Raw genomic sequence first — 12,500 nt, 5'->3', positions numbered from 1 at the left:
CGATTGGGAATCCATCAGAGTGATCGATATTTATAATGACTTCACCTCCCCTTCCCCCCCAGGGACCACACCCCCCTACTCCCCCCCCCCCCCCCCCCCCCCCCAACCAAAAAGTCTCAGCCTAGATGAACCCACGTTTTCCATTCAAACGGGTGTCTCTCCCGTCCATAGGAAATCTATGGCGTGCGTAAAGAGGGTTAAGTTGCCTGGTGAAGCTACCTGGAGTGAGAAACACAGGTTTCAGGTTTTTTGGATCTGTGGTTTTCAACTCTTCACCAGCACGCGCCTGTCAGAACCGCCTCACACGTGGTCAGAACCACCTCACCAAGTCAATTTCCTGTATGTGCAAATATATCCAGAACATTCCAGTTAGCGTCAGTTAAAATCACTTCTTTTTTTTTTTTTAAATATGTTTTTAGGGCATTTCTGCTTTACTGGGATAGAGACAGTAGAGCTTGACAGGAAGGATGGGAGAGAGAGAGAGAGGAGGGATGACATGCAAGATAGGTCGGCGGTCGGAATCGAACCAGGAACCTTGCGATTACGTGGTAAGCGTGTTAGTGTGCTACGCCACCAAGCGCCCCAATCGCTGAATTTCTAATCATGACTTTGGGAAGGCTATGCTACACAAGTCGTGGCTCACTGCCTTTGTTGCTGTTTGTGCGACGGGCTGTGATCCACATTGTCATGTGACCGGACACATTCACACAACAAGGCCGGGACCTTCAACCCAGACGTAGAAACACACCACAGAGAATGAAGCTAATGGCCGAGGGTTCTGAGGAGCGTGCTGGTGTGGGCAACATTGGAACATGTTGACACAAACTAGCACTGGGACCTGACACACACACACACACACACACACACACACACACACACACACACACACACACCTAAGGGAACAGCGGCGGTGGTCAGATGGAAGGGAGCAGGTGGGTAGATACCAGAGACAGATCTGTCTCTCGGCAACATGGGATCACTTCTAATCTAACCTGACTTTGTAACTGGAGTCATGAACTCACATCCCCTAGATGAACCCCTGCAAACATTAACCACCACACACACACACACACACACACACACACACACACACCAGTCAAACGTGACCAGCCCCCATCCCTCTCTCCTTTCCCACTCTCCAATCCTAAACCCCCCCCGGCCCCCAACCCCCTACTACTTTCAAACATTAACCCGGGCTAAATGTAACCCCCTAACCAACACCATTTATCAGGCTAACTATCCATCCATCTGCAGGGGGGGCAGGAGACAGGATGGGGAGGGGGGGGGGGGAAGTCAGATAAACGACAAGAGCCTCCCCATTACTGCCCTGCATTAACCTCCAGCTAAATATTTACAGTACACGCACACACACACACACACACGCACACACACACACGCACACACACACACGCACACACACACACACACGCACACACACACACGCACACACACACACACGCACAAAAAAGGCAAAGAGGAGAAACAGGGAGAGAGGCTATAGAACTGGGGATGGGGGAGAGAGAGAGAGATAGAGAGAGAGAGAGAGAGAGAGAGAGGGGAGGGAAATAATGACAGTGATTCTGAGGAACAGAGAGAAAGAGGGGATGCAAAGAGACATTTCCTTGTGCGGAGGGGAACTCCAAAGCATTGACATGGTTGCCAAGCAACAGAACATGAGATGAAAAGAGAAAGACCACTTGTGTGTGTGCGCATGTGTGTGGAAAAAACAGGGATATGAAAGCCTTGGCCAACCCCCTTGTCTCTCCTTCCCCAATAGGGAGGGCCAAATAAAACAGCCCCCCTCCTCCACTCCCCCCCCCTCCCCCTCCTGACTCCACCTGCTCCCAAGGTCTCAGGGGTGACTCTTCTCTGCTCTGAGGAGAAACACCTGGCCAGGTGAAAATAGATCCGTGGTCCCGGCATCCACCAGAGTGTGGTTCAACCTGCCCGACGTGTTTTTGGAAACCAGAGCAGATGAAGGAGAGAAGACGTGTGTGTGTGAGTGTGTGTGGTGTGTGTGTGTGTGTGTAAGGCGCCCAACGTCTCCCCTACCTGGCCCTGCCGGAGTGGAGCTGTGGACGCCGTGACTCTGCAAAGTGCCGTTCCTGAGGAGGGAAGGAGACTTCTGGATCCCACCGCTGACACCAACGCCGCCCCCCCCCAGCCCTCTCTCTCCTCCTCCTCCTCCGCTGCTGGAAACGGCGCCTGGTCGGCCTGGGAGGTGGAGGAGGGCCGTGGTGGAGGGAGAGGAGGAGGAGGTGGCGGCGGCGGCGGTGGTGGAGGAGGAGGAGGGGAGCGTTGGCGGCGGCCCCGTGTGGTGCTGCTCGGCTCCGTCTGACGAAGCCTTCCCCTCCTGGGGGTCGTAGCAGGGGCCGTAGCGGTTCTTCCAGTTCCCCCTGCGCTTCTTCCCCTTCACCCCTTCCTCCCCTCCCCCTCCACCTCCTCCCAACGCTGCCGCCCCTGAGGAGGAGGTGGCCGAGGAGGAGGACGAGGAGGAGGAAGACGAGGAAGGCTGGGGGCGTTTGTACCCGACCAAAGGGGTCAGGCCTGCCGTCTCGCCCAGTGGGTGAGAGAGAGAGTTCTCGTACAGTTTCCCCCCCCCGCCAACGCCAACGCCGCCGCCCCCGGACGGCGCGTGGATGGGGAGGGAGATCAGGGAGCCGAAGGTGCCGAGGGCGGGCTTAACGCCCTCCAGGGAGGCCGCGGTCTCCGAGCCGGGCTTGGCCAGGCAGCGGCCGAACGAGGGCGGGGGGAAGGAGGAGTCTCCTCCGGGCCCGGACCGGAGCGAGGGATCCGAGAAGCTCGGGAAGTCCTGGGAAGAAGGAGCTGAGGAGAGGCCGGTGGACGTCTGCTTACTGCTGCTGGTCAACAGGAGACCTGGGAGGGGGAGGGAGGGAGGGAGAGGGAAAGAGACAAATAAATACTGGTTGGAAACTTCAAACTCCGCAGACTGACCTTCTGGAACTGCAAGACACATGGAAGCACCGGTAACAGATAACAAAAATAACCATCTTATCTCCCCCTCTTGCTTGCCTTCCCCTCAACCGTTCATCCCCCCTGACCACACACACTCACACACACACACAGTTGGAGACTACCAATCATCAGCATTATGATATTCTCATGATGGGCAGCCCACACACACACACACACACACACTCCCATTTCCCCACCAGACGCCACTTCAACACATGAGCGATTAGACCTAGGACCTCCGGACCAAACCTCTGGAGCTGTGGCCACATACACACACGTTCACCCAGATACACACACATTCACCCAGATACACACACATTCACCCAGATACACACACATTCATCCAGGCGTCGTTGGCCTAGACGTCAGGGGGCCTCATGGGGCTGACAGCATAGGGGAGAGGGGGCTACGTCTGACTCCCTCTCCCTCTGGTCCTGACCTACCCGGAGCCTCTGTGTGTGTGTGTGTGTGTGTGTGTGTCTGTCTGAGAGAGAAAGGTCCTTTCCCAGGCCGCCCCCAGATTACAGGAGCCAGGGGGCGGCTGGGTCCAGCCATGGAGACCACTCTTATCATAGGCTTGTACCAAGCCATCTGGACAACATCCCACAACTCTCTCTCTCTCTCTCTCTCTCTCTCTCACACACACACACACACACTTTTACGCAAAGCCTCGTCTCACCTTGATGAAACGGCCCGGTCGAGGAGAGGGCTGCGGAGGAGGAGGTCGCCGTGGTGACCACCGCCGAGGGGAGGGGCTTCCCGGCAGGGAGCGACTTGCGCCCCCTCTGGCCGACGCCCCCGTGACTGTTGCTCTTCTTGCTCTTGGCCTCCGACACCGGCTTGACCTCGGGCCCCGCGGGGAGGGGGCCGTCCTTGGAGCCGGCCGAGTGGGCGGGCACCTCCTGGAAGTTGGCCGTGGTGAAACGGGCGCCGCTGTCGTCCAATCGCTTCTGGGAGGAGGCGGGCACGGAGGAGACGCCAACCACGCTGCTGCTGTTAAAGCTCTGGGGGGGGGGGGGGGGGGGACAAAAAAGGGTGAGAGGGAGCGGAGAGAATGGGAGAGAGGGAGAGAGATGTATGGAGTGGAGAGGTACAGGGAGGAGAGGTACAGGGAGGCGTTTGGGAAGGGCACGGGAGAGGTCAGTCCAGAGTCAATGTTCACCCACAGGGAGAGGAAGAGAGAGGATAAAAAAAAAAAGGGGCGGAGGGGATCGGATTGAACTCACCTTGTCTGCGGAGACCATGAGAGTTGGAACGAGGGAAGGGGAGAGGTCAATGATCTTCTTGTGTTTGGGTTTGTGTCTGTCCCTCTCTTTGTGTTTCTGAGGAGAGACGGAGGAGAGGAGATAAAGAGAGGGAGGAACGTTAGTGAAGAGGAAAAGACCAGGGGATGAAAGAGAGAAGACAGACAGTGTCTGCTCTCGTCCAAAACCGGCACCACAGTTCTCACTCCTTCTGTATGTGTGGGGGGGGGGGGGGGGGAGAGAGAAACCCAGGAAAAAGGGGAACAACAGATAAAAGGCAAGGGCAGCTCGGGAGGAGGAGGAGGAGGGGGAGGAGGGAGAGAACGACAGAATTCCGGGAAAAAAAACGGGATATTCTCCGTTTCACTCGTTTCTGCCACAGTCTGAGACGGAGCGACGGGGCGTCTCCCACCACGGAGGAGGAGAGAAGGAGAGAAGGAGACAGAAAGGCGTTTAGAGGGCAGGACTGAGGCGTGCGGGAGATGGCAGCAGCGGCGGTGTGTGTGTGTGTGTGTCCTAAACCGCCCGTCTTCTCAGGGAGGAGAGAGAGAGAGAGAGAGAGAGAGAGAGAGAGAGAGAGAGAGAGCGAGCGAGCGAGAGATTCCACCGAATCAGATCCCTCGTCCACGGCCATCACAGCTCAATTTACACCCTGGGTTACACACGGTGCCAACCAATTTACACTTCAAACACACACTCCCGTTCAACACCTTTGCATGCACGCAACGCACTCACTCACGCACGCACACACATATACACACACACACACACACACACAGAAGGTGAACGTGAACATATGCAGCGGTCCTGAGAGACGACACTGAGACTCAACGTGCTTCTGACACGCAGCGCCATGACAACCCTGGAATCTCTCTGTCCTCCCTCCCCCTCCCACCCCCTCCCCCCCTCTGGGTCTGAAGTGGTAATGACCCGCTGATGGGGGACTGATGACAGTTTAGCCAGCCGTCCTGTGTGAGGGGAGGTTTACACACCCGCCAGGTCAGGGGCCGCTGGCGTACTGTACCGCTCTAGACTGCCTCTCTGTGTGTGTGTGTGTGTGTGTGTGTGTGTGTGTGTGTGTGTGTGAGAGAGAGAGAGGATTCCCTTGTTGTTTCTCATTAAAATTCCTGGCATAGGTGTCGATGGACAGAGGCTGGGCTAAGAGGCTCGGGTAAAACTGGGAAACGGAGAGAAAATAATCCACCTTGGCTCGACGGGAATTCCTCTGTGTTGTTTCCTGCAGGCTCTCTGACCAGCCGGTGTGTGTGTGTGTGCGTGTGCATGTTTGATGTTTCCTGGAGGCTTTCTATGCGGCCGGTGCATGTGGAGGCTTTTAGCCCCATTGTTGTTGGGCTGCAGGGTTTGGGTTTAGCTAGGTACACACACACACACACACACACACACACACACGTACACACACACACGTACACATCTGAGCCTTCTAACCTCTGACCCTGGAATGCAGAGGGGAGGGTGTGTGTGTGGAGGGGGGGATGGGCTACTGCTAATGCAAATCAGGCTGTGGTAACAAAAGCCAGGGCAGGGAAATGCTGGGAGGACTAAACCAGTGCTGCCATGCTGCTCTCTCACACACACACACACACACACACACACACACACACACACCTCAGCAGCCTCCTCACCCTGACAGAGATAACATGACCCAGGAGCTGGCCTTCAAATTACATTGATAAAGCACCAGGATGGTGATAAACATGCTCAAATAAAAAAGAGAACTCCCTTCAATATTCAGACAGTTGTATGACGGAAAAACAACAACAACAACAAAAACTACAACTGAAAATCAAAAAAAAAAAAACGGACTTCAATGGCACAACGAATGGTACAATGTCCCAATCAGAATACAAAGAGTGTTCAACCAATGGGGGTGGAGCAATCAGTGGTGGACCAATTTAGGTGACAAGAGGCAGGATCAATGGAGAGGGTAACTTCCTCTGATTTCAGAATGGAGGGGGCGGGGGTGGGGGTGGGGGTGGGGGTGGGGGGGGGCCCTGTTAGAATACTAAAAATGCATCCTTCCCTTTCTCCCTTGCTTGAGGTACTCACTGCTCTGTCACAGCGGGATTAGGTGACAGCCTGGGTCTTCCACCGCACGGCTTTCACCCATCCAGTCATGTCAGACGATCAGTACTGACTCCCAGCGAAAGGAGAGAGAGAAGGGAAGCGCTATTCAAAACAGGGCCACAGTCAGGAATAGGGGGATCGATGTCGGTGGACAAAAAAAAACTAAAAAACTAAACGTTACGCTCTCTCTCTCTCGCAAAGATCACCCTGTGGAGGGACTGAGGCAGCTATACATATACATATAGATATAGATATAGATATGTATATATGTATGGTGTGTCCATAATATCCAGAAACGTTCATTGAATATCTCAATCAAACTGGATCTCATAATAGCCTATTGGATCAGCGCAGAAAACACATGGATTTCAGCTGAGCGTAACGGTGCGTGATTGTATTACAGCGTGACATATAAAGAGGTGGGATAGGCTTAATTCAATTGCCGGAGAGGGTTGGGACCTTGTGCCTGTTCCGTCTGAGATTCTTCTGAACGTCGGGAGATAATGTACTGATGAGGACTGTACAACTCCTCCTCCGGCTGGCTCGGTCGGGGTGATCAGAGAACAGGCTGGGGCATGTTAAATCGTACTGGACTGTTCTTACTGGATATAATGTTTTAAGATGTCTATTTTATTTTTTATCCTATTGTCTGAATGAATGAATAGTATGAATTATTCTATTGTCACTTTATTTTTGTTGTTGTTGTTTGCGATGTGAGCTGCTGTAACGCCTTAACTTCCCCTCGGGGATCAATAAAGTACCTATCTATCCATCTAATGGGTGGAACAGACGACTATGCCACCTCTTAAAAACACTGACGACTACGCCACCTATTAAAACACTGACGACTACGCCACCTTTTAAAAACACTGACGACTACGCCACCTCTTAAAAACACTGATTCTACACAGTCGTGTGATTACACATGGTTTCAACGGCGAGGCAGGGTAACGGGCACGACTGATGAAGGGATTATCATCAACGTGAGCGGTTGGGGGTCCGTACCCCCTCGGCTGTCTGAGAGGTGAGCTACAGTTCGGCTGGTGGCTGAAGACAGGGTCTCGTCACCGTAGACGTCTATGAAACGGCGGCACGCCATTCTGTTAGCGTGGCTTGTCTTTGTTTCAAGTGGTCGACACACGACCGGTCGTGTTCATCCTCGCACTCGGATGGAACACTCTTGAATTGGAGCTCCTCACAACGATTGTCGTTCATCTAGAGAAGTCACGTCCTATCTAGACTCGCGTTGCCGTACCACCCCCCCCACCACACCCCTTCCACCCAAGCGAGGTATTTGATTAGTTTGGTGAGGCGTCACACATTTCAAACGGATTTCCGCCCCCTTTGTAGGTACTTTCCGCAAAGGATTTCTCCAGGCTTTCCTAATTGGGAAAGTTTGGTCTCAATGAGGTTATTTCCTTTCTAGGTGTGTGTGTTTCTATGCTAAGTGTGTGTGTGTATGTGTGTGTGTGTGTTTCCTCCACGGTGTGAGCGGATTGCGTGGCAGAGAGGGCGTATGGTTCTCCTACAGTCACAGTGGTGTAGACGTAGAGAAGTTAGATCTGGAGACTGCCTTACCTTCTGGTCCTCGTCTGGGGGTCTATCCATACACTGAGAGGGAGAGTCACTTAAGCTTTGAGACCTACTACCACGGCCCCTGCTCCTTCGCTAAAAGGCAAAGAGGGAACTCTGGGTTACTAAATAAGGTCCAAAAACTACAAAAAAATAAATGTCTGATATCATCAATAAGTAAAAAAAATAAATAATAATAATAATAAAAAAATCAACCAATATGTTTTTAAACACATTAAAAATAGACAGTGTCATGAGAATTTGTATCATGAAATGATAGTTTTTTAGATTAAGCGTCTTGTAACACACAGATGCGTGGTGGCAGGTATGTGTGAGTCTTGCTACAAGAGAGGGAGAGATTCTCTTTCTGAACTCATCGTCTTCCATATCGTTAACATAAATCAAAAGCACAGAAAACACATGAGGTTATTGTTCTGAAGAAAGGGCAGCAAACATGATTTCTATCCAAAAGAATCCTATCCTTTAAAAAAAAATACAAAATAATAATAATAACCTTTTCAAATCTAGTTTGTCCACCCACAGGGACATTACAAAGAGCCACTACTGCTGAAGTAATCACCGTATAGATTTACAGTTCATCTCATGTCACTATTGTTCTCATTCACGATGGGTGGACTGACAGGAAATCACATTTTCATCCATGTCCAGATTCTCATGAGGATTATCTGTTCAAAATAACAAAAACTTTATTAGCAATTCTTTGATCGACTCGAGGCGCCGTATGGTCTCCTGAAGGGGCTTTTGAAAGGCCTGGGCTATCGATCTCTACGCTCCCGCACAACAAAAGACAACAACGCAGCATCCGTTACTATGGAGACACAGGAGGTGATGCAGTCAGATAATGTTTACTCATCCTAGCGATGTGACTCCAGGGGGGGAGATGGCCTAAAGCACAGATCACCCTACCCTAGCCTTAAAAGGGCCAATCTGGGATTGGTACATACTGTGGTCCTCTGTGGCTCGGTTGGTAGAGCACGGCGCTAACAACGCTTAGGTTGTGGGTTTGATTCCCGCTGGGACCGTACATACTGAAATCTATACACTCACTGCAATGTAAGTCGCTTTGGATAAAAGCGTCAGCTAAATGGCATATATTATATATTACATACATGTTTTTACTTTTAAATGAATTCATGATATTCTATACAGTATAGTCATTGATTCTTGAAGAATGGGACTTATAGATGCCTCATGAGCTTAGTTCAACTGTCTTACCCCCATCAGCCAATATATAAGCTTCTTTTACTCCATTGTTTGTAAACAGTGTATTAGTAAACGCACTGTATAGCTTCAAAACCTGGTTAAAACTATCATGTTGATCTCGTGGAGGGTCAGTCATGGCATCCGTAGCTCAGTCTATGAATCTGAGTGGGAGCATTTCTCCAGACCCATTTCTCAGCTGGTTTGCCAATAAAGTGGCGGGGGAGACCGCTTTGTTATTGTTTGCATCCCAGATCGGCCCTTTCGCCATAAGGGTGATGAACAAATATCGGACCCAGTGTCAGTGGATAGGGGCCACCGTTCTGTCATTGTACAAAACACAAGGCGGATCTACGTTCACCCACAATTCATAGGTCAGGCGATGCAATGCAGGTTGCTCTTGCCCGGGCCAGAACTGAGACAACCTTACAAATCAGCGTCCTCTCTCTCCCAAAGAATGACAACAGATCAACAAATCAACAAATTCCCAAAATATGCAACTAAACTCAAGTCTACGGAGGGAAATGGGAGCTCCACCAGAGTTCCGCGGACAACGTAACAACGTTGAGGAGAGGTTTGTCCTGCTACCAGAGACCGAAGCCTGTCGAGGGTTGCGCGTTCAAAACGTCAGACTGTACCATCCGTCAGACGGTGTGGCGTCGTATGGAATCCATTCTGCTAACAACACGGCTTTGTCTGTCATTGATTCCTTCACGTGCGTTCCTCTTACGACGGCAGTTTAATGACATTATGCTCCGCGATAAATAAAGCCCTTCCGTGCAATCAATATAACAGCATGGGTTTGTAATGAGCATTTGTTAACATCACAAAATGTCACCACTGTGCACGTGTGTGTGTCGCACGTCCGTCAGTGTGTGTGTGTGTGTGTGTGTGTGTGTGTGTGCGTATGACACTAAATAATCCAAACTGTGCCGTTGCTTTATCTCCTCTAATGCTATCTGCCCCACTCACCCCCCACCACCCCCCACTCACCCCCCCCCCACCTTAATCCTAAAGCTTCTGTCATAGAATCCAACATGCCCCCCTCTTCTGCTTTTCTCCAACGCTCCCTTCCGAGTCCCCTCCCACTGGTATGTGTGTATGTGTGTGTGTAGGGGGGGCCTTTGACGGATGGTGGAGGGGAGGGGCGGGGGAGCAGGGAATCCAAGGCTCAGCGGGAGCTATAGCACTTCTACTGGGGGGAGAGAGAGAGAGCTAGAGAGAGAGAGAGAGAGGGGGGAGAGAGAGCTAGAGAGAGACTGTGACTGTGAGCATGTAAAAACAGAGGAGTGAGACCAGGCGTTTCTTTTCACAGTCCCACTCTTAACCATAACCCTCCTCCTGACTAGCTCTCCTCTAACCTACCTCTACCCTCCCCAATCATAACCATCCCCTCCACCCTCCTCACCCAGGGCCATACTATGCACAGCTCTGCCCTGCTCCCTCACCGTCTCCCTGCTCCAGCCTCCAGCCCTCAGCCTCCAACCCCCAGTTCCCAGCCTCCAGCCCTCAGCCCGGGCAGACAGGAAGGAAGCTCCCTGGTCCCTGCTATCGTCCGGCCCGGCACTCCGGTGTCAGTGTGGAGCTCCGGCCCCAAGGGGCCTCCCCCCAGCCGCTGTAACCCAAACCGCTGCACCCGGCCTGGGCTTAGCACACAGGGACCGGGGGGGGGGGGTGGAGGGGTGGAGGGGACAATGTAGCAGAGAGCCACTGCTGATTGTCAATGAGATTAGGGGGTTCAGAGGGGAGTGGGGGGGGGGGGGGGGTTGGTGGTAGGAGGGAGGGGGGAGAGGGAAGAGAGAAGGGCTATGGGAGGAAAGGACAGGGATGGGGGGGAGGGAGAGAGAGAGAGAGAGAGAGAGAGAGGGAGAGAGAGAGGGAGAGAGAGAGAGAGGGAGAGAGAGAGGCTTGGCGAGACTGGCAATTAACTGGTGGCTCCACTTTCAGCGGTTGTAATACTGCCAAGTCATTCAAGAAATGAAAGGTATTCCCCAGTGTGTGTGTTTGGGGACAGAGAGAAAGAGAAAGAGTGTGTAATGCTGTAATGCCTTGTTGTCTACCACACCCCCACACACACCCACACACAGACACACAGACACACAGACACACAGTCAGTAGGAAATGAGAAGCCTGGAATCTATTGTCCCAGATGTAGACCGGGAGCATATTCACTCCGAAGCGGTTGTGGATTTCCCAGGAATAAGTCATAGAGACCAGTCCTCCTACAGGTTGGGAGTAATGCTGCATTCATGTCCAAAACTTGGAAACCTCAGAGTAATTTGTGTAGAGCTTTCCACTGGTCGACTCTGATACTCTCCAAGTAGGAAAACTCGAGGTATCACCTTTCTACAGCGAGTTTCCAAGTCCGACAGGTCATGAATGCAGCATGACATTTCCAGTAAGAGTCTGTTGCGGGTTTCCACACTGGAAACGTTGTATGATTGAATATGTGACTCTTAACGGTGCATTGTTAGGGCATGGGGGGGGGGGGGGTTGAGTGGAGGTGAAGTGGACCTCTGTGAGAAGGTGGGCTGCGGGAGGAGGAGGAGGAGGAGGAAGACTCACCAGTTTGCTGTAGTGGTATTTGCAGTAGCCGCAGTACTTGACGTTGTCTGCGTCTGAGCCCTGCTCCTCACACAACAGCCCTGCAAACTGGGCACTGTGGACCAAAGGGAGGGGAGAGAGAAATCGTAAAAGTGACTCGTTTGTGGAGAGACGGTGACGTCTAACGGGTAAAGGGAGGTTCTCTAAAGGGACTCGGACCAGCTCGCCGACATGTTGAGGCATTTTGTTGAATTTTATTTTTTTATAATAAAGAAATAAAACAACTAAGTTGTGCTGATTTGAACGGGCCTCACCATGTGACGTGGAAGGCCTGTCGACAGCCATGTTTGTTGCAGGTCATGCAGGCTCCGGTGGCAGCTTTACTCTCCCTGCCCTGGTCCTCGCAGATGTAACACGTCTACATAGACAGACACACACACATACATACACACACACACACACAAATGAAATCACAACATGAAAAGACACAGAGGGTGATATAAATAACCGTCCGTGTATGTGTTGTAGCATTCCCAGTAATGGTGTGTGTGTGTGTGTGTGTGTGTGTGAGAGAGAGAGTGTGAGTGTGGTTACCTTGTTGTAGCGTTCGTGAGGCACTGACTGCAGTACAATGGGTTCCATAGTGGAGACGTTAGCGAACTCCACCTCTGGGATGTAGAGCGCACAGACCACATGGGCCCAACCTACAGACAGACAGACACGAAACATTACAATCTGAACACACACACGTAGCATAGAAGCATTACTGCACACACACACACACACACACACAAAACTAACCCCAAAAGATAGTGACAGAAACAGGTGGGTATATAGAGGTAGAGAGAGAGAGGGAGG

General features: G+C 51.9%; 1 protein-coding gene across 1 annotated transcript in view; it reads right to left on the bottom strand.

The window, feature by feature from the left end:
• The window catches only part of mllt10 (MLLT10 histone lysine methyltransferase DOT1L cofactor), a 30,754-nt gene that overhangs the window by 12,072 nt on the left and 6,182 nt on the right, over positions 1–12,500 (bottom strand). The window contains exons 4-9 of the mRNA XM_083686385.1: positions 12,237–12,346; positions 11,957–12,060; positions 11,664–11,757; positions 4,203–4,298; positions 3,656–3,980; positions 2,053–2,877 (exon numbers count right to left, since the gene is read on the bottom strand). Coding sequence (XP_083542511.1) covers positions 2,053–2,877; positions 3,656–3,980; positions 4,203–4,298; positions 11,664–11,757; positions 11,957–12,060; positions 12,237–12,346 — 1,554 coding nt within the window. The remainder of the gene's footprint in view (positions 1–2,052; positions 2,878–3,655; positions 3,981–4,202; positions 4,299–11,663; positions 11,758–11,956; positions 12,061–12,236; positions 12,347–12,500) is intronic.

Source organism: Argentina silus (genome assembly GCF_951799395.1).
Source record: "Argentina silus genome assembly, chromosome: 1".
NCBI classification, from domain to species: domain Eukaryota; kingdom Metazoa; phylum Chordata; class Actinopteri; order Argentiniformes; family Argentinidae; genus Argentina; species Argentina silus.
The sequence above is the reverse complement of the archived record's forward strand: the minus strand, read 5'-3'. Positions and strand labels throughout refer to the sequence as shown.